Below are 18571 nucleotides of genomic sequence, written 5' to 3' on the forward strand. Positions count from 1 at the left end.
ATCAGTGGTGCTGCCAGTGAACACAGGGTTGTTGTGTTTGTCACCCTAATGGAGTGTCACAGCAATTGAGGACTCTACTTCCAGAAATCTTCCTTTTTTTCTTTTTTTTTTGACTCGGTGCTTTGCTGAAGTTGAATTCTGCCTGGTATCAGGGCTGGAGCCCAGTGCGTGGCGCGGTGTGAGAGCCTCGCACAGCCCTGCTCAGAAGTTGGGTTTGGGAGGAAATGTGGTGGCACTCATCAACACCACTGAGAAAGGCAGAGTCCTGGCAGCATTGCTGGGTTCAGTGTGTTTTGACCCGGCCTGTGGTAGTGTAGTGAGCTGTGGGGGGCTGGATTTTGCTTGGCTGGGAAAAAGGGTGTTGGTACAAACACGTGCAAGGCTTTCCCAGAGAAACCTGACACTAACTTTTATATAGTATGATTTAACTTCTTGCTGCAGGAACAATAAATTGCAATGAATTCATTGCATGAAAGGATTGCTTTGAACACTAACATCTTTGTCTTCCTTCCTCTTGAGGGCTGCAGTTGTCCTGTCCCATGGGACAGCACTCCCAGGCTCCAAGTTAACTTCAGTTCCAGCAGTTGCAATAGTCTCCTGGTGCTGCACGGCAGTCCTGTGGTTGTGTGTTGTCAGAATTCTTGACAATCTGCTTTCATAGAGGGAAGATATAAGGGCTTAAATTCTAGTACTGCAGAATACAGAAAGTATTTTATAATTCATTCAAAAGTCAGCTTTTAAAAGGTTAATTAATCTTTCCAAAAATAGACTCTACAATATTTATTCCAGTGTAACGTGATGGACTTGCCCGGATTGCACTGAGAGCAGATAAGGGCCTGGTGTCTTTCAGACTCTGAAATGGTAAATACTTGGGGAACTGAAATACTGGTCTATGCATCTTGATACTTCTCCAGTTCTTGTGGCACTTGTAAATCAGTTTACAGAACTGTTTTAGTGTGTCATTCTGGATTCATCATGTCTTGTCCCGTGTGTATTGATAGTACTGTACAGTTTGGACTTCTCTGAGTCTTTCTATCACCATGCAGAGATGTGTTCTGCATTTGTCAGTGGTTTTTATTATTACTTCCCCTTCCTGCCAGTGAAGTGTGACAGGCTTCTTGCTCTCCAGTCTTGGAATGAGACCATTCCATGGAGGACAGAAGGGGAGTGGCTTTTCTTCTGAGACAGAAAATGTATGCAGCGGATATTTATAAAACTGTACATGAATGCATGAATTAATGTAGTTTAAATATTAATATGGTGAGTGCCATGACTTTTCTGAGGAGCATTGTGGTGTGCTTCAGGGTGCAGGTGAACACATGTTCCCTTCTTGCAGGGAGTGCTGGGGTCCAAGCAGCGTTTGGTGGCTCCCATTACCTCCAGGGCTGGGGATGTGGTGGCATCGTGACCTCCTCATGTCCTAGCCCAGCTTGGAGACACAGGACTCTGCTTCTTTCAGAACCATCTGCTCAGTGTGTGCTGCTCAGTCCATTGCCTTTCACCTGTGGTAGTTCTGGAACATCATGGGTTGGATGTTGGGAGCAACCCCAGGGAATCTTGGTGCCATTTTTGCAGCTGCTTCAGCTCTGCAGATCCTCCCCCACCACCACCCCTTGGGCTTCCATTGGCTCTGTGGGAGCTACCAGACACAGGGATTCGACAGAAAGACAGGGGATAAGTAGCTTGGAGTGGTGTGAGGCTGCAGCTTTTTCTATGCTGAAGGGGCAGGAGGTGGTTGCTGTCAGTGCCCCCTGAGAAGCAGGGTGGGTGTTGATGTGTGCAATGGTCTGACCTTCAGACCACAAAGCCTGGTGTGATTTTCCTCACACCAGTGTGTGAGGAAATGTGTGCATTTACTTTACAAGTCTGATGCTGTGTCAGCTCCACCTTTTAGGGGGGGGTATTGAACGAATCTTTTCAGATCCACTGAACCTGGACTTGCAGTCAGCTCTAAAGCCCACTCAGATGCTTCTGGCTGCCCATTCTGACTGGCTCTTCCTTGTTTCTGCTACATAGGAAGGTAGATAGTTGCATTTGTAAACCTGGAAGTGTTGCTGTAAGGCTGGATCCTTAGTGCTAAAGGCTTTTGACTGTTTTGTAAATTCCAGAATGCAAACTGGGGAAGGGGGGGGAAAAAGAGAAAGTAAAATCAAGTGTTTAGGGACAACAGTATTATTATTATCCATGGAATATCGCCAGTCCCTCAGTTTTCTGTATCTGACAGGGATGCAGTGAAGGCTGCAGGACTGTTGTTCCCTTTCCCACGTGGAAGCTTTCCCAGCTCCTGTGGCCATGTGTGGGCTCTGAGCCTGCACCCCCTCCCTGTTCACTCTTTAACCCACTGAATGACCAAAGTGTTTGGACCACAGAGTGGTTTGCTCTTCTTTCAAAATTCCTTCCTCAGTTTCAGTAATAACTAAATATATTCACTTATCTTCAAGTGGATGCTTTTCACCCCATTTAGATTTGTGCCTTGTACCCTCCCCACCCCATTCCCCAGGGGGATGGACACCTCGTGCTCTGGGGCTCAGGTCCCTCGTGGGTGGAAGCAGTGGGGCTGTGGAGTGGGAGGCTGCTCACAGCAGCTCCCAGAGGCTGCTCCCACGCTGCGTTCTGGCAATGTCCCTGTCGTCCCTGCTCCCCAGGGACCTGCACTTGGGTTTGACAGACAAGGTGTAGTGCCTGGCTCAGGGACAGGGTTGTCCCTTCTTCTGGGAGCAGTGCTGGGCAAGTTTTCCTTCTAGCACAGATCTGCAGGGGAGCTCTGATGTGAATGTCAGCAGTGGGCTGAGCTGGGGCATCAGCTGCAGGATGGAGTTACTGAGCTGAGGCACCACTGGGGCTGCTGTGGGGGGCAGGAGTTGCGGGAAGAGCTGGGATGCTGTCTCCAGCAGGGCTGTGATTCTGGCCCACCAGGATCCCAAATTCCCCCCCTCCCAACCCCCAGGCAGGAGCTCAGGCTTCAGAAAACAGTGTGAAGAGATGGTGGAGGGGTTGAGTGCCAAGTGTCAAACCAAGCCCCCTCGTTGCATGCAATCTGCTTTGTTGTAACCACCCCAGGAGTAGTCGAGACGAAACGAGATGCCGATGTGAAGCCAACTTGGAGAGGACACTGGACCCTGTGCTGCAGCATTTATCTGAATTTTGAAACTCGGAATGTTTACCTCAGTGTAAATATCTTAACCTTTCCCCTGGGAGGAAAGGCACCTTGCATGGAGCAATCACTGTCCCCACTGCTTTGCCAAACACTTCATCCTCTCCAAGGTGGGCGTCACATCGGCACCAACACTGTTCCTCTTTGGACCCTCACCTTTCTAGGATGTGAATGGTAAAAATGTGAATATTTGTTGTTTACTTCATTAGGCATAATTCATAATGATGTGTTTATATGAAGAATATCACAGACTGATAAAGCAAAACCATATGCAATTGGTTTACTTTATTATAAACTGTATATGATGTACAAACTAATAAAAATTGAAATGACGACAGTCTCACTGTTGTTCTTGAGCAGGCAGATAGAATATTCCAGGGGTGCATTTCAGTGCTGGATGGGAGCTGGAGCCAGGGTGTCCCCAGGGTGCTGGTAGGGCTGGGGGCTGGCCTGGGCAGGCACTGGCCAAAGCATCTTTGAGGTTGTGATGGAACAAACCCATGAGATTGCTGTTGGGAAAGGCCCAAGCTGGGCACCTGGCCCTCTGCCAGCACAGAAGTTATCAAGAGTTTCTCTGCTGAAGGTAAGGGAGGGTTACAGGTGCTACAGGGGATGTGTATAATTTATTTTTTTTAACGTTATAATGAGAATTTACTGTCATCCATCTCTGAAACAGCAGGAACTATTTTGCAGTACTGGTAGACTCAAGAGTGTTTCCCAGATTACCCCAAAGCCCTCCTGGCTTTTGTTTAAACGCTGGGAAGAAATGTTCCAGTGGGCACCCAGCTACGGGGGAGCTGCACCCACACCACGGCTCCTTCCCAGGTAGGAGCCCAGCACACACTTGTCAAACACAGTAAGTATTTACAGCTATTAATACAGGATTAATTTCACTACGCAGTTCACCAAACACTGAGCCATAGCATGAGTTTAAACTTGTCCTGACCTGAATCCATTAGTTGAGCTTTGGGTTACAGTGAAGTAGTGACCACAGAGCCACTGCCCGACGGGCTGGCTAAGAGCAAAACCACGTTTCAGTAAAACAGACTTAATTACAGAAGTGCTTGATCATTAACTTTTCCCAGCCAATGGTTTAGGTTTGAGCAGACTTAAGTTACACAGTTACTGTACCTCCACTTACTTCCTACATTACAGTGTTATGGCCATCCTAACTTAACATTCAGGTGCATTAGAGAAAACTAGTAAAATCTTGCATGAAGTACAGTTCTATACTTCAGACATGATTTTAGTTTCTATAAAATAAGATGGAAAAGACATTAGTTCATCTCTTCCACTCCCTGCCAAGGCAGGATTGTTCCCAACAGGACAAGGACACTGGACAGTGACGTGTAAAGTGACATGACTGGAGCCAGGCTGCAGGAACTCAGTGCCCCTCCTGGGATTTCACTGGTTTCCCTTCAGGGCTGTGACAGCTGAGTGATGTCTGTCCCTTGGTGTGGGAGAAAGGGAGAGACAGGGTGCAGCTCAGCTCACTTGGCTCCAGTTCTTGGTCTGCCACTGCTTATGGTGCTGACACGTAAAGACCTAACGATTGTGGTTCAGAGGGGAGTTATAAAAACATTGTTGATCTTCCTGAGGAAGAAAACAAGCAGAACACCATGGCTGGTTCACATCAAGGCTCAAAATACGCTCAGCAGCTCTCTGGTTACTGCTGTCAGTTGCATGGCAGGCAGGCAGGAGTTGCTTGTTTTCTTCCTTGTTCTGAGGCCAAAAAACTCTCCCTGGAGAGGCTGCTCACCAGGGCTAGCTAAAGGGCTTACTTTAGTACAGGTAGAATTATTTCTCTTTACACTTTAAAGGTTACAGGAGTTACTTGCCTTTTAAAAACAAACACACTACCCTGCCCGTGCTCCTAGATGATGGTGCAGGAACTAAAAGCAGAGCCCCGTTTGTTGGTGCTCTGCGTTGGCACCAGTTTTCCTTTCCCATAGTAACCTGAGAATATTGCCCTCACATCAATCTTTTTGGAAAGGGTGAGCATCCACATGCCATTATCAAAATACAGCAGTTTCCCTCCTCCAATTTCCCCCACTTGATCCCCTTTGTTCCCTGCCTTTTCCAGTTTCACGAACTCCAGCAGGTCGAGCCCGGTCTGGACGGCTTCAACACCGTTGGCACAGCCCAGGGTGATGTGAGCCCGGCTGCCCCGTGGGAGGTTGTCAGTGGGCAGGATCTTGTCAGCATCCCCAGGCCACAGCTGCAGCTGCTGTTCACTCAGATCTACCCGAGCACCCACAGTTTTTGTTGTGATGAACAGAGCAGAAATGGACAAGGTGAAGCCTTTGCCGTACGAAGCCTTCACAACCTGAGAGAAGAGGAAGAAAACCGTAAGAGCATCAGCCAACTGTGGGTAGGTGGGAGTTGTATCCCTGAGGTTGTTCTGTTGCCCCCAGGCCTGGTCAGGGAAGCCCTTGCTTTGTTCTGTTTGAAACACTGTGTGCAACTGGCAGATCGTGGCCTCGTTCCTGCTCCGTGAATTTGGAGCTGCTCACATCATTCCTCAAATTTAACTTGGGCTCATCTGTTCTGAAATAATTTAGCTGGAAGTGCAAATATCTGAACTTATCATCAGCCAAATCAAGCTGCTGGAGCTGACAGGGGGGCAGGAATATTTTGTTTGGAAACTACCAGGGAATAGTCACTACCTCTCTCACAATTATGACTTTTCTATCACATGGGATATGTGGATGTCCCTGTCCTCTCCTGGCTCCAAGCCCACCCTGAGCACTTTGTGGATCCTCTGCTGGGAAGGAGGAGGGAAAATGGGGGGCAGAGCCTGGGGACTCACTTCTTGCTGTGCATATTCCTCAGCTCCAGCTGCTTTTCCAAACTCAGTGTATTTTGTGGTGCAGTGTAAGACCCCAGGCGGCCTCTTCACGAAGTAGCTGGTGAGATCCGTTTTCATTTTGGGATCATCAATAGCAGAGGCAACTGCAGAGACAGGTAAATAAAATCACTGTCAAAAAATTATGCCACTGCTATCACCCCTTGTGCCTAAGTCCCACCTCAGCTTTCTTCACCAACCTGTCCTTCATGGGTCATCTTTCCTACTGCTGAAAATGACCAGATGGGTAAATTAAACGCCTTCCCCCTCGGCTAAGAGTGGGTGGAACTAGAAAACAGAAGCTTTTGTGCATCATTGTGGCTCATCCTAAGCTTGCTGTCACCCTAAGCCATGATAATGTCATCAGTCCCTGGAGGGACAAGAGTTCTGCAGCTTTCCCTTCTCTCTGATTCAGGGGGGGCCCAGCCCAGCACCTGAGCCAACAGCTCCCTGCAGTGTCACAGCTACACAGACTGCTTAGGAAAACACTTCTGTTTAATTTTTATTTACAACAGCAACTTTGTTGCTGAGAAATACATTACTAGCTTTAAACAGCTTTTCTTGTCACTGACTTGGAAGGATTAATTCACTATAGAAGCTGACCAAACTTGTTCCAGTTGCTGCATGTTAACATTTCACCAGCAGAGTAAGAACTGAGTAAGACAGTTGTATACATACAGTATTTACTCTCCTTTTTGAAGGCTTTGAGACTTCCAAGCTCATCTAAGAAGGCCTGACCAGCCTTTCTCAGGATCTCTGAACTTCTTTTGCTCAAAAACCACCCAAAATACATGGGTAGGAATTCCTTCTCCAAGCTTGGCTTCATCTTCTTCAGCTCATCCACTGAGAGTTTCCACTGATTCTTTTCCTTCAGCTGCAAGCAATCCATTCTCCACTGGGTTTTGGGCTCAGCAAAGATGATTTTGTACCGGTATTTGTCAGCAATATCAAAGAGCTGGTCCAGTCGTTCCCTCTCGTGGTGAGTGTCATCCAAAACAATAACGCTGATATCTCGTTTGCAATAGTCAACTAGATCCTCATCCACCTTTGAATACTCTTCAGGAATGGTGCTTCTTATCGAAGGTGTAATTTTATAGTTATCAACAGAGATGACCTTGCAGGCATCTTTATACCTATCGTGAATAGCCTGGGCCAGAGTGGACTTCCCACTGCCAGGCAGGCCTCTTAAAATAAAAAAGGTTTTGGATTCTTTGAGCGTGGAGATGGTATCTTCATCATCAAGAAAAGGGAAGTGCAAGCTTTCGGGTCTTTCTTTTGCTGATTGAGTAGACATTTTTCTAAATATTTTAGGCAGGAATGGGTGACTCTTCTTTGAGAAGCTCCTGTTCTGAAATGCAAGAAGAAAACGTTTTGCAGGTTAGCAACCCCAGGAGACTGCATGTTCCCAGGGCACAAGGACACTGCTGAGCACCTCTGCAGGTAGGAGGGACCCCAGAGAACACCCCCAAGTCTCAAGCTGTTCCATGTAGCTGAAACCACCCCTGGCTGGTCCCACAGCAGGGATCATGGCCTGTCCCATCACCCCATCCCTCTGAAGGTGCTGAAGGTGCAGCTCCAGCCTCAGCAGCTGCCCCACGGAGAAGGGGAAGTTTCCCCAGCCACGTGTGGCCCCACAAAGCTTCAGCTGGGTAGTTCTGAACACTTCAACAAACACTTGTGGCTACAAGATAACAGGGGTGCAGAAATCCACCAAACACAGGAAACAAAACTCCCAGGAGGTTGTGAGGGATGCTGCAGTCTTATTTGACTAAAAAAAAAAAAAAAAAAAGAAAAAAAAAGTCTGCCAAGGGATTCGAGTCTGCTCAAAAACTCTGCCCCCACGGGAATGGGTGAAGTTTGCAAGGGGATGGCCTCTCAGGGTAAGCATTGCCATTTCTTCATGCTGCACTGAACATCAGCACCCTAAATGGCCCAAAGGAGGCAATTTGGGCTCCTCTCCTGATGAGGAGGAACTGAAATTGCTTCCGGCAGAAAGCCCCAGCCAGCAGCTGCAGAGCTGAACATGAAAGTGAAACCAAGCTCCGAGCACACGGAAAATTCACAGCAACCAGTGAATAAAGGTGCTGCTGGGGAGCTGGAGCTGCCTTTCCCTCCCCTCTTGCCAGCAATTCCGGAAAGTGGAATCCCAGATTAATTCCCAGCAAGGGCTGGGAAAACACGGGGCTGAAAGGAAACGAGAGATTTCTCCAGCTGTTCAAGTTTTTCAGTAGCACCAACAGGGCAGCCACTGGTTTTCGGGTCGATACGTGACCTTCCCTCACCCAGCCCGTGACCTGCTCGAGCCAAAGGCTGCTCCAGGGGCCACAGTGATGCTGAAGGAATGACTTTTTGCCTTTGAGGCAAAAATCGAGGTGTTTTAAAAACATAAATGTTCTGCCCGTGGTAGAAAAATACAGCTTCCCCGTTTACAGGGGGAAGATACTACTTAAAAAAGAACCACAACTGTTTCAGTTGATTAACTTTACTATCTCTTATTCCAGAATGTGGGAGGAACCAAGGGGCTTCCAGGAGAGCAAGTACCACGAGGCTTTTGTGGGACCCTTCCCTATGGGTTCGAGGCTCCCAGATTGTGGTCCAGGAGAAAGCAGACGGGGCAAGGCACCTCCGGGAGCTGATACCGTGAGTGTCCCGGTGGCCTCGCCGTTCCTGGGGCCGTGTGCCGGGCTGGGCCGGGCTAGTCCTGCTATTTTGCTGAGGGCAGCTGCTGGGGCTGCAGCCTCTGAGGCTGCTTTTCAAACGAGCAAACAAAAGAACAATAATAGAAAACACCCCCCGGCCCCATTGTTTGGCCGCCAGCTCGGAGGATAATGGTCGCCTTCATGGGATGGGACGAGGCAGGGCCCGGCCGGACAATGGCCCCTCAGAGCCCCGCGTCGGCGGAGCTCTGGTCCCGGGGGGACAATCCCCCATTGAGCCCGAGCCCCGTCCCCCTCCTCCCCACAAAGCTCCCGCTTGTCCCCGGCCTCCCCGCGGGACCAGGACCGGGACCGGGACCAGCCGGCGGCAGCGATGCTCCAGGCACTGGGGCCTCGGGGGTGCTTCGTTCCCGGGACCCCCGGGATGGAGATGCTGCACCCCCGGCCCCACCGTGGGGTCTGTCCCCGGGGTCAGCGATTGTCCCCGGCCGCCCCCTGCCCCCTCCCCGTTCCCACGTGTCCCGCATCCACGGCGATGCCGCCGGGCGCTTCCTCTCCTTCGGGGTCCGCAACCCGCTCCGGGGGGCGGCAGCCCCGGTCCCGCACTTACCATGGTGAGGGCAGCGGCCGCCGGTACAGAACGGGGCGGCGGGGAAACGGCTCTGGGGTGGGTCCGGGCACGGCCCCTTTCATAGCCCCGGCCCCCCCCTCCCCGCTCCGACCGGGGCCGCGCAGGCGCGGGGGAACCCGAAGGGACCGGGAGGGGCCGGAGGGCCGGGCCGAGCCCTCCCCCGGAGGCTCAGCCCCTGTCCCGGAGCTCCCCCGCCGGCGAGGCAGGCGGCAGGTACGAGAGACCACGGGAAGGATGCGGGAAGATTCGTGTTTGCAACCCGCGCACATTTCGGGACGTTCTGCTCCAGCGCTGGTAGGGCTGCGGCTCCTCAGCCCCTGCTTCTCCCTCCCGTCTCTTTTTTCCCCTTTGCTCCCGTTCCGTTTTCTTATTCCTCCCCCCTTTTTCATTGCTTCCGTGTTCTTTATCGTTCCTGGCATCTTATATTTAGTTTTCATCTTCTTGCTTCTATGTGCTTTCCTCACTCTCCTTTGTCTCTCCGTACGTCTGGAAGTTATCGTCTTCTGACTCTGTTTCGCTGAAATCGCCACCTGGGGAGGTAAAAACAATCCTAAACCAAGTTCCGGCACCGAGGGGTCAGTAGAAAAGAGACAGCCCAGGTCTCCATCACCACAGCTCTCCGCTAATTTGCAGTGGCAGGACAAGGGGCAACAGTTTCGGACTGGAAGAGATCAGATCGCGGGTAGGGGCACCCACAGCTCCTCTGGTGTCCAGGGCCAAGCTGGATAGGGCTTGGAGCAACCTGCTCTTGTGGGATGTGTCCCTGCCCATGGCAGGTGGGTTGGGACCAGATGGTCTTTATGGTCCCTTCCAACCCAAACCAGTCTGGGGTTCTGTGATTTTTCGTCTCACAGAACGGGGTTTGCTGGCGGGGGAGGGTGCCGAGGGCAGAGCCGGGACCTACGGGACCCCCAAAGCTCTGGGCTCGCCCTCCCCACGGTCGCCGGGGAGGTGCTGCCACCTCCTGCCCAGACTGAACATCGCTCCGGGCCGCAGCTCCAAGAGTTCAGCACTTTTAGGCAGATTTTGATTCCAGAGTTGTAAGGAAATCCACGTTTTTACACCCTGAGGGTGTTTTTGGAGTCCTCCACTCTGTGGGTCTCCGTTATTCACAGGCACTTTTACAGCCACATTTTCCTTCTGACAGCACCCTCCATTCTGTGCTCTGGGCACTAGAGCTGCTGTTAATAAAAACAGGTTTTTAACAGCATGGCACTGAAGAGTGAAAGTGTTAACAAGGCTTTGCTGACACCACTTGCTTTGGTTTACAGGAGCTCACGATTAAACCCTCACTATCAAAATACAGGCCACAAATTCTAACCATGCTTTGGCTTTACATACCAGTGTGTACCAGTAACAGAGGATACAATAGGGGCCAGGAACTGCTGCCTGGAATGGATTGCTTTGTTCCCATCCTTCAGAAAAGGAAAGTGAGGAATTTAATTGTATTTATGGGGTGCAGAGGTCTAAATGACAACTACCTTTAGCAGAGTAAAACGTTGTCTCCTCTGTTTTGTCCAGCCCTTTGACAAAGCTTCTGCTCACATCATCCAGGGCCTGAAAGTGATATGGCTTATTAATGAAAACTCTACAAATGCAGTTACACACCTCAGTTTTTCCTGTTTTCCTTTGATCTGTGCTATCAGTACCTACTCTCTACAACAATATGCTTTGTTTCTCCCTACAGTGATTCCTGCCTCTTGGAGTCCCTTATCAAATGTCTCCTTCCCTGAAGATGCCATCCCTCTCATGCTACCATTTTTCTTCTGGCAGGAGAAGAGGCTGTGCCTGAGGGACACCCAGGAGGGATCATCAGCCAGGTGAGTGGTGCCCCTGTCAAGTCAGTGAGGGCTGGCTACATGCAGACTGCTTGTCAGAGGCTGCTGGCCATGCCTGGACCTTCTAACAAGGTTTGATGCAAAATTATTTCTCTGTGACATTTTAGAGAGGCCAGAAAAAGGTGAGCTGTGATCAGCAGCTGAGAGCAACTAAGCACAGCAAAGACACTGCTGTGTTCTATGTGTGAAATCCTTACCCCTGGGAGGTGAGAAGAAAATTTTCCTATGACCTGTGGGACTTGCCCCTTCTGTATGCTGGACTGGTTCAAAACTGGGGTTAAGTGTTCCAAGCCAGGATGTTTCATAACTTCAAAAACATAAAGGGCTTCAGAGGCTGCATTTTCCCCCTTGCAAGAGGATTGTAAGGGACCTGGACAATAGTTACAGCTGATTTACTGATGCTGCCCCATGCTTTTCTCTACTTTGCAAAGAGCCACTTACAGCGATGATGGCCGCCCGAGCAGCATCGTTGTGAAGAAACTTTGCCTTCTCGAGTGCTTTTTCAAAGTTAATGATTGCAGACCAGTAATTCTTTAATTTTACTGTAACAGACAAGTGAAAACATAAATCACAGTGATGTTTTTTTGCTAAGATGCTGAACAGGCAGGCTGGCTCCAGCCTGAGAACAAAATTTGTACTAACACCTTTACCTTCTGCTTGTGCCACCAGTACAATAGCACGGTATTGCCACTTCACATTTCCCTCTTCATCTGCTGACTGCAGGGACTTCTGGCCATAATTTCGGGCTTCTTCAGCTTTATTCAGCTCCAGGTAACATTGGCCAATTTCATGGAACAGCCAGGTCTTCTCCAGGCTGGATTTTGCCAATGGAATCTTCTCCTCCCAGCTGTAAGAAATGCCGATACTGAATCTCATGAGGTACAATTGTAATTTCAACCACTGATTCTATAAACAAAGGGTTCCAGGTACTGTTGGTATGGAAAATGTCACATCCCCCCTTAAACAAACCAAAAAGACAGAATCTAATTAATTCAAAATACAACCTTATGCCTTTTCTACTGATTTTACATACGCGTCAATAGCTTTCTGGAATTTGCCAGTTCTGGCATGAACTCTGCCAATGTTTTCAAGGGCTCTGGATACAGCATCTGGCAGGTCACTGCATTGAAAAAAGAAAGAAATCATAGTAGCTGACAGTCTAGTTGCAGTCTAATCTGTGCTTTCTTAAGCCTCATGTATTTTCTTTGGGGCTCAATTTGGCTTCAGGCTCAGTGTTGAGAAATTAGAGGCAAAGGACCAACATCAGACTGAAGCTCATCAAATCAAGGTAGATTTTTTGCTTCTGTCCTTTCAATGTAATTTACATCAGTTTGAAAAAGCAGTAAAACTAGGTACCTCTTTCCTGACTCTCTATTGCTAATTGTTAACTTTATTTGGCATAACTGGGGTGGAGATCACCTGGAGAGAGGCAGAATCAGCCACTTCAGACCATGACACTTGGGCAGAGTCTGAAGGTGCTGCCTTTCCAGGTGAGAATTACAACACTACCTGATGCTAAAACATCTTAACAGAGATTCTTTCCCCTTTTACCCATCCATCTGAACTCCTCAGCACTTACTTCTGCCTGGCGACTTCCAGGTCTGTTCTGTGGCTTTTCAGAGCTGCCTCCACCTGGCCCATCTCTAGCTGAGCATTCCCAATGCAGCTGTGGAGGTTTCCAATCAACTCATTCTTGTTGGGAACATCCTCATCTGACCACTCTTGGATTGTTTTTAACAGACGTTTAGCTTTCTTGCAGCTTTCTTCAGGGTCCTCACCAGTCAGTACTAGAGGCAAAGAGGGAAGTTCAGTTTTTGTGTGGGAACACAGCTGGGTAAGCCCCAGACATACATCTCTTGGAATCCTCATTCCAGTCTCCAAGAAATCTGCCTGTGGGAGATGGTACTTCTGACCCTCCACCTGGCATTCTCTACAATGGCATTTTTGAACTACAGAAAATATTAACCCCAGTAAAAAACCTCCTGATTACTACACCAGCCAGAGGCATCTGCTGAGCATACAGCCTACCTGGCTTCATTATCTAAGTGGTGTCCTGAAAATCAATCAGAAAGACCTCAAATACAGAAAAAGCTGATGAAAAAAAAAGTGTTGGATTCTGTGCCTAAGAAAGTGTTGGGAAAGGTGGAGAATACAAAGGTAAATCCCCAAAACTGCCAGCTAGTGCCTGTTAATAGTTGAGCTGCTTCCGTTGTTGTGCTCTGTAATTACTACAGCAAATAATTCCACGTGCCAATCATAATTTCCTTACTGCTTCCAGACAGGACACCTACACATGTCAATGTCCTCCATACTCTTTGTGATGTATTTGCCAACTTCAGATGGTTTTAGTTTCTTCTCCCGGATCCACCTTTGCTGCCTGAGCCTCCGCTCTCGCACCCGGGCGTAAATCGGCTCCTGCTGCTGCCAGAACTCCCTGCGTTTCTCCAGGTAGGAAATCCCACTGGAAACCAGGTCTCCTACTGTGATCCCTTTCTTTGTGCTGCTCTCCATCAAATCTGAAAACAAGATGGTAGAACCCAGGAGGATATTAATGTATGGGATAGGTGAAGGTGCAGTTCAGCTGCTTGTGCGTGTTCTGATGGAGAGAGGGTCCTAAAAATTAAAGTCTTCAGTGCTCCTCAGAACTGATGTGATTAGGAGAGACATCAGGGAAAGGTGTCTTGCTCTCCCCAGCCCTGGTAGCTGCTGCCTTCTCTGCTGGTAAGAGCCAAGAAGGAGCCCAATGCATGGGGGCATTGCTGAGCAAGCACCTGCCATTGCAGGCCACAGCTGTATGGATGTTTGTCCTGAAATGCACTTTGAAAAGCCTCATGGATTAGGTTGCAAGACACACACTGAGAGGGAAATGCCTGGAAACCAGACAGATCACATATATTATTAATGTCAGCAATACCATAAAGCCTGTGAGTACACTGAGTTCTGAATGACCTCGCTATTCCCAGGTAAAGAGTTCCCTAGGAAAATACTAAAGGGGAATCACCTTTCTGCCTGGTTCTCATACAAGATACTTCTCCAAATCCTGCATCTTGATTTTGACAGCATTTATAGCAAAACCACAAATGAGTTACAGTCTTACAAGTAATGCTTTGCACTTAATGCAAGTGTTAGTAGAATTTATCATTATGCCAGAAGTAATTTGCAATTATACTGTTTCTGGTTTTGACTTCATCAGCACAAATTGCTTTCTCTTCAGTTAGTGTAAAAGCTTGCCATCCAGCAGGGAAGGAAATATGTTCAGATGTAATTATGAGTATTGGATCTGGCTTTAAAAATACCTGTACTCTCCAGACACCTGCCTCTCTCACAACCACTGGAAGATTTCTGTGCTCTGTGAGCTCTGATACAAATATGGAATAGTCAGAGCAATATAAAAGAAAGAAAAAAAAGAAAAAAGAACCAGCTTAGAAGAAACATATAGTTAAATTCAATGGAGAAAGACCTTTATCCTTGAGCAACTCTTCTAGGTAGACCTTGTCATCATAAAGGTCTCCAAGAAGCTGTCTCTCTATTTTTGGATTCCTCACAGGCTTCTGTTTCTTTGCCCGCTTTTGAGCCTTAGTCAGTTTGATTGAGAGTTTCTCATTTGCTTTTCTTATCTACAGGGAGAAAAAATAAGGGATTTTGGGAGAATTAGTGGGGAACACTAGAATTAGCAGAATTCAGTTTGCACTCCATGTAAGTCAACTTATTTTTAAAGAAAAGCAGAAAGTCAACATCTCACCAATTGTCTTGGTCATGAGAAAAAGAATTTTTGCACCAAGTTTTGCTCCCTCACTTCCAAGAGCAAGAAAGGCATTATAATGAGAGGAAGAAGTTGTGCCCTGGTGTTCTGCACCATTCCAGAGGGTTTCCTAATCAGTGCTGTGGGAGGACTTGAAGGCTTTGGGAAAGCCCAGAGCTTTCCCTTCTGAAGCATCAGGAGGGAATTTCTGAAGTTTCACATCCAAAATTCCAGTTACTGTAGTGCTAATCTTTAGGCTCCTTTGTATAAATTATTTTTTTACCACTGAGTACCCATAATTCCAGATGAAAGGAGCAGTGAGCAGTCATTGCACTGGTTTCAAAGGGAAATGTGGGTTGGCATCTCTAAGGAGCCAGGCACTGCTTCAATGAACTGCCCCAAAATGAAGCAATCGAGAAAGTGTCCATTATCAAACACATGAACCTTAAACATCAGCTAAAACCAAAGTAAATACTGTAGATAAATGTCCCCTGGCTCCAACCTCAGTGCTGTTACTTATTACCCTTTGATGGGTGATCAGCAACGCCCTGCCCTCTGCCTTCTCCTTTATATTCTGTGATGTTTGAAGCACTGGGTGCACAAATGCTCCCTAAGAGATCCCTGAGCTTCCTACACCCAGGAGCCACTTCCCTGCACCACCCCTGTTGCATCCCTTTTGCTGCAGAAACCATTCCTCCTCCAATGCCAGAAAGTATTAGTGTTATAAGAACTCCAGTTAGCTCCTGAAGGAAGAGCTCTTCAGACTGTACCTCTGCCTGCCTGCTTATGAAGTTCAGATCCTTTTTAATCTCCAGTTTAACTGAGGATGGACCTGCAAATACAGAGAAAATACCTGTTAGTGTTCAAAACCAGCAGCAGATTGCCTGCAGCCCAGATGCTTGAAGGCATTTAAAGCCCTGGGCTCAGTGTACCAAGCAGGGCAAGCTTTTCAGCTGGGACTTGCAAATACCTGGGCATTTATATTAAGCTAAGAAAGCAGTGGAAAGGAAAGGAAGCCAGATCTGGGAATTTTCCCTGGTTTGTGTTTTGTTTTGTTTAAATAAGCATCATGTATGGAAGAGCTTCAGGCTGTTCCATGACAGGGATGTGAAGTTAATCTGTGGCTCTGGAGGTGGACTGAAATTTTGAAACTGATTTCTGGGAGTGAGGCAGCTGGATGAGCCCTCCAGGGGCAGCTGGATGAGCCCTCCAGGGGCAGCTGGATGAGCCCTCCAGGATGAGGGCTCTGTCTGGGGGTGCAGCAGGTCCTGGCTCTGGGGATCCAGCTGAGGAGCCAGGTGGGAGGTGCAGCAGCCTGGCCAGGCAAACACTGGGTGCCTGGGGCACATGTTGGGGCTGTCCCTGTGTCTGAGTGTGGCTGCACGTCCTGTCCACGCTCATCAGCGTGTGACACTGTGGCCAAGAGAAAAACTAAGGGAAAAGGGACAAGTTTTCAGTTTGTTTTGGCCACCATGGGGTCCTTGGCCTTTTCTGTCTCCAGCAGGGCTCCGTTATGAAAGCAGTGCCCCACTGCAGCAGCCAACAGTTTCACTGCTCTTGTGCAACGTGAACTGGGGGGATGTCAGGATCTCAGGAGGGCCAGGCACAGGTAGCAAGGCAAATTCCATTGTGAACTTTATCCTAAAATTCAAAGATCTCAAAAGGGGTCCTGTAATGAGTAGGGCTGTAAGCATATGAGCTGCTTTATTCTGTATTACCTTGACATTGACTTGGAATGATAATTTACTTAGTTATTAGACATTAGACACTGTATATGAATAGGCGTCCAGCCAAAAAAAAAAAAAAAAAAGAAGATGAAAAAAAGACCAGGTTGTTTTTTTTTTTCTTCCTGGTATCAATTGAGAACTGCTGCTGAACATTTGAATCCAGGAGCAAAGAAACTGTTGGTGCAGGGTCCTGGGGTCACCTGCAGAGCTGACTGGCCATGGGCTCTCCAGCCAGCAGCCTCTGGCTGTACTTTCAGGGGTCATAAAATGCAGAAACTTACTCCCAATGCAGTTGACAATTGCCTCCTTGGATTTCTCAATGCCCAGCTTGAACTTCTCTTGATCTGGACGCAGCCTGTGGCCTCGATGATAATGCACTAATGCAAATTCAAAGTCACACATGGTATACAATGCCTCAGCTTTTTGGTAGAGTCCCTGAAATGGCATGTGTGGGTAAAGAAAAAAAAAGAAAAAAAAAAAAAAAAAAAAAAAAAAAAAAAAGAGAGAGAATGAAAAAAACCCAGAAGCTTTAGAGATCTCAGTTAACAGGTTGCTAGGCAGAAGTGAGAGCTGTGTTGTCCCCATCTGCATACAACAAAATCCAACTCTGGAACTCAGTTGCTGACTGGGCACTTCCCCTTCTATGGGTGGGAATAAAATAAAAATACCACGAGGTGTTTGGAGTCAGCTGTCTGTACACAAAACTGTCTCCCTGGCTCTCCTGGGTGTCACAGAAAAGACCAGCCCACACTCTTGTCACTTTGTGCTGTTTACCTTGGAGAATGTTTTGTCAGTTTGCAGAGAAGCTTCAGCATCTTTCAGGGCATTCTCAGTGTCTCCAAGTTTCAGGTAACAGTTTGAGCGGGCAGCTAGGCAGTCCCTGTCTCCTTCTCTCAGCTGCAGTGCCTGGAACAGAGGAGATGTGGATGTCACCAGTGCCCAGCACCACACATCCATGTGAGCACAAATTTGATGCAACCTGCTGTATCCCAGCATAGATCTTGATGATGGATGAGGTTAAAAACAAATTTTACTGCAAAACACATCCTCTTGATGTTCACATTTCTCTGCAGCTGTCCCATCTTTCTGCACTTCCAGGAGCACCCCCACACCCGGCAGTTCCTCTCACTGCCCCACCTTGGCCACCTCCCCTCATGCTGTGACCTCTGGGCGCCCTTGGGGACATTTCCCTTCGTGCCACCACCTCGGCGGGCTACAACTCCTCACGCTGCCACCTCCTCTTGCCTGGGTCCCACATTTCTCCATGTGTCCCTCCCCTTCGTGCCGCCACCTCTGCCAACCCCCCCCAGGGTGCCACCGCCACCCACATCCCATCGCGGCCGCCACCTCCCAGTGCCACCCTGGGCCCCTCACGTTGTTGTAGCAGAGCAGGGCTTTGTCGTACTCGCCCAGCCGGCACAGCTGCGTCCCCTCGGTCATCAAGTTGGAGAAGGTGCTGACGGGCCCGCCGGCCGCCTCCATGGCCAGGCCGCTGCTGCCGCCGTCGCTTGGCAACCGCTGCCCAGCAACCGCCCCACTTCCGGCGCCGCACGAGGCCCCGCCCAGGCGGTGACGTCACGGCTCACCCGGGCTGGTTTCCCGCGCCCCGGTAGCGGTTCCCGCGGGTTCGCGTGGCCCTGCTGGGGGGTGGCCGGAAAATTTACTTAAAATACCAAAATTTGCCTAAAGTTAGCAGTCCCTCCGTGCCGTGATCCACCGCCCCTTGATCCCCCAGGCCCTGCCCAGCCCTTCACGGGCAGTGCGGGGTGGCGGGAGGCGCGGTGCAAGCGGGGAAGTGCCCGTGTTCCGCCCAAACGCGTGCAGGCTCTGACCGGAGCCGCGGGGTGAGGTCTCCACCTCCTCTCGCCTGCCCTGACCCGCTGGGGTTTTGCTCTTGCACCCGCGTTTCGCTTGCCCTGAGCGGGAGGCAGGGAGAGGAACCGGGGGATGGGAGCGCAGGCGCGGGGTGAAACCGCT

General features: G+C 49.1%; 2 protein-coding genes and 1 long non-coding RNA gene across 5 annotated transcripts; 1 reads left to right on the forward strand and 2 right to left on the reverse strand.

Moving 5' to 3' along the window:
- Positions 1–3424: 3424 nt before the first annotated feature.
- Positions 3425–9650, reverse strand: CNP (2',3'-cyclic nucleotide 3' phosphodiesterase). 2 transcript variants are annotated; one of them, XM_071728633.1, is made up of 4 exons: positions 9267–9650; positions 6678–7342; positions 5964–6106; positions 3425–5480 (listed from the first exon to the last, which is right to left on the reverse strand). In XM_071728633.1, exons 1-4 carry the CDS (start codon positions 9554–9556, stop codon positions 5028–5030), a joined length of 1551 nt encoding a protein of 516 aa, XP_071584734.1. In that variant the 5' UTR covers positions 9557–9650; the 3' UTR covers positions 3425–5027. The 2 variants fall into 2 exon arrangements, with proteins under 2 accessions (XP_071584734.1, XP_071584735.1); XM_071728634.1 differs by having other exon boundaries at positions 6678–7347; positions 9267–9398.
- Positions 9396–17785, forward strand: LOC139788604 (uncharacterized). Its single transcript, XR_011722892.1, has 4 exons — positions 9396–9500; positions 11061–11247; positions 13404–13573; positions 17668–17785. It is a non-coding gene; the product is annotated as an uncharacterized lncRNA (long non-coding RNA).
- ODAD4 (outer dynein arm docking complex subunit 4) lies at positions 9687–18101 on the reverse strand. 2 transcript variants are annotated; one of them, XM_071728642.1, is made up of 12 exons: positions 17969–18101; positions 17369–17500; positions 16876–17029; positions 15638–15699; positions 14586–14742; positions 13417–13641; positions 12705–12912; positions 12159–12245; positions 11776–11972; positions 11567–11667; positions 10769–10844; positions 9687–9817 (listed from the first exon to the last, which is right to left on the reverse strand). In XM_071728642.1, the coding sequence occupies exons 1-12, from the start codon at positions 18074–18076 to the stop codon at positions 9735–9737; spliced, it is 1590 nt and encodes a 529-aa protein (XP_071584743.1). In that variant the 5' UTR covers positions 18077–18101; the 3' UTR covers positions 9687–9734. The 2 variants fall into 2 exon arrangements, with proteins under 2 accessions (XP_071584743.1, XP_071584744.1); XM_071728643.1 differs by lacking the exon at positions 17969–18101 and adding an exon at positions 17732–17867.
- Positions 18102–18571: the final 470 nt, after the last annotated feature.

Source organism: Heliangelus exortis, chromosome 29 (assembly GCF_036169615.1).
Source record: "Heliangelus exortis chromosome 29, bHelExo1.hap1, whole genome shotgun sequence".
Taxonomy (NCBI): domain Eukaryota; kingdom Metazoa; phylum Chordata; class Aves; order Apodiformes; family Trochilidae; genus Heliangelus; species Heliangelus exortis.

Bases quoted from the DNA above. Each gene is read 5' to 3' on its own strand.
- CNP (XM_071728633.1), bottom strand. From the start codon at position 9,556: ATGTGCGCGGGTTGCAAACACGAATCTTCCCGCATCCTTCCCGTGGTC. The intron at 6,107-6,677 runs GTATGTATACAA...CTGTCTCTGCAG, and splicing joins CAAAAAGGAGAGTAAATACT to TTGCCTCTGCTATTGATGAT. The intron at 5,481-5,963 runs GTGAGTCCCCAG...CTCTTCTCTCAG, and splicing joins AGGAATATGCACAGCAAGAA to GTTGTGAAGGCTTCGTACGG.
- ODAD4 (XM_071728642.1), bottom strand. From the start codon at position 18,076: ATGGAGGCGGCCGGCGGGCCCGTCAGCACCTTCTCCAACTTGATGACC. The intron at 17,501-17,968 runs GTGAGGGGCCCA...CCTCTGTTCCAG, and splicing joins CCCTGCTCTGCTACAACAAC to GCACTGCAGCTGAGAGAAGG. The intron at 14,743-15,637 runs GTACAGTCTGAA...TTCTCCCTGTAG, and splicing joins TCATAAGCAGGCAGGCAGAG to ATAAGAAAAGCAAATGAGAA.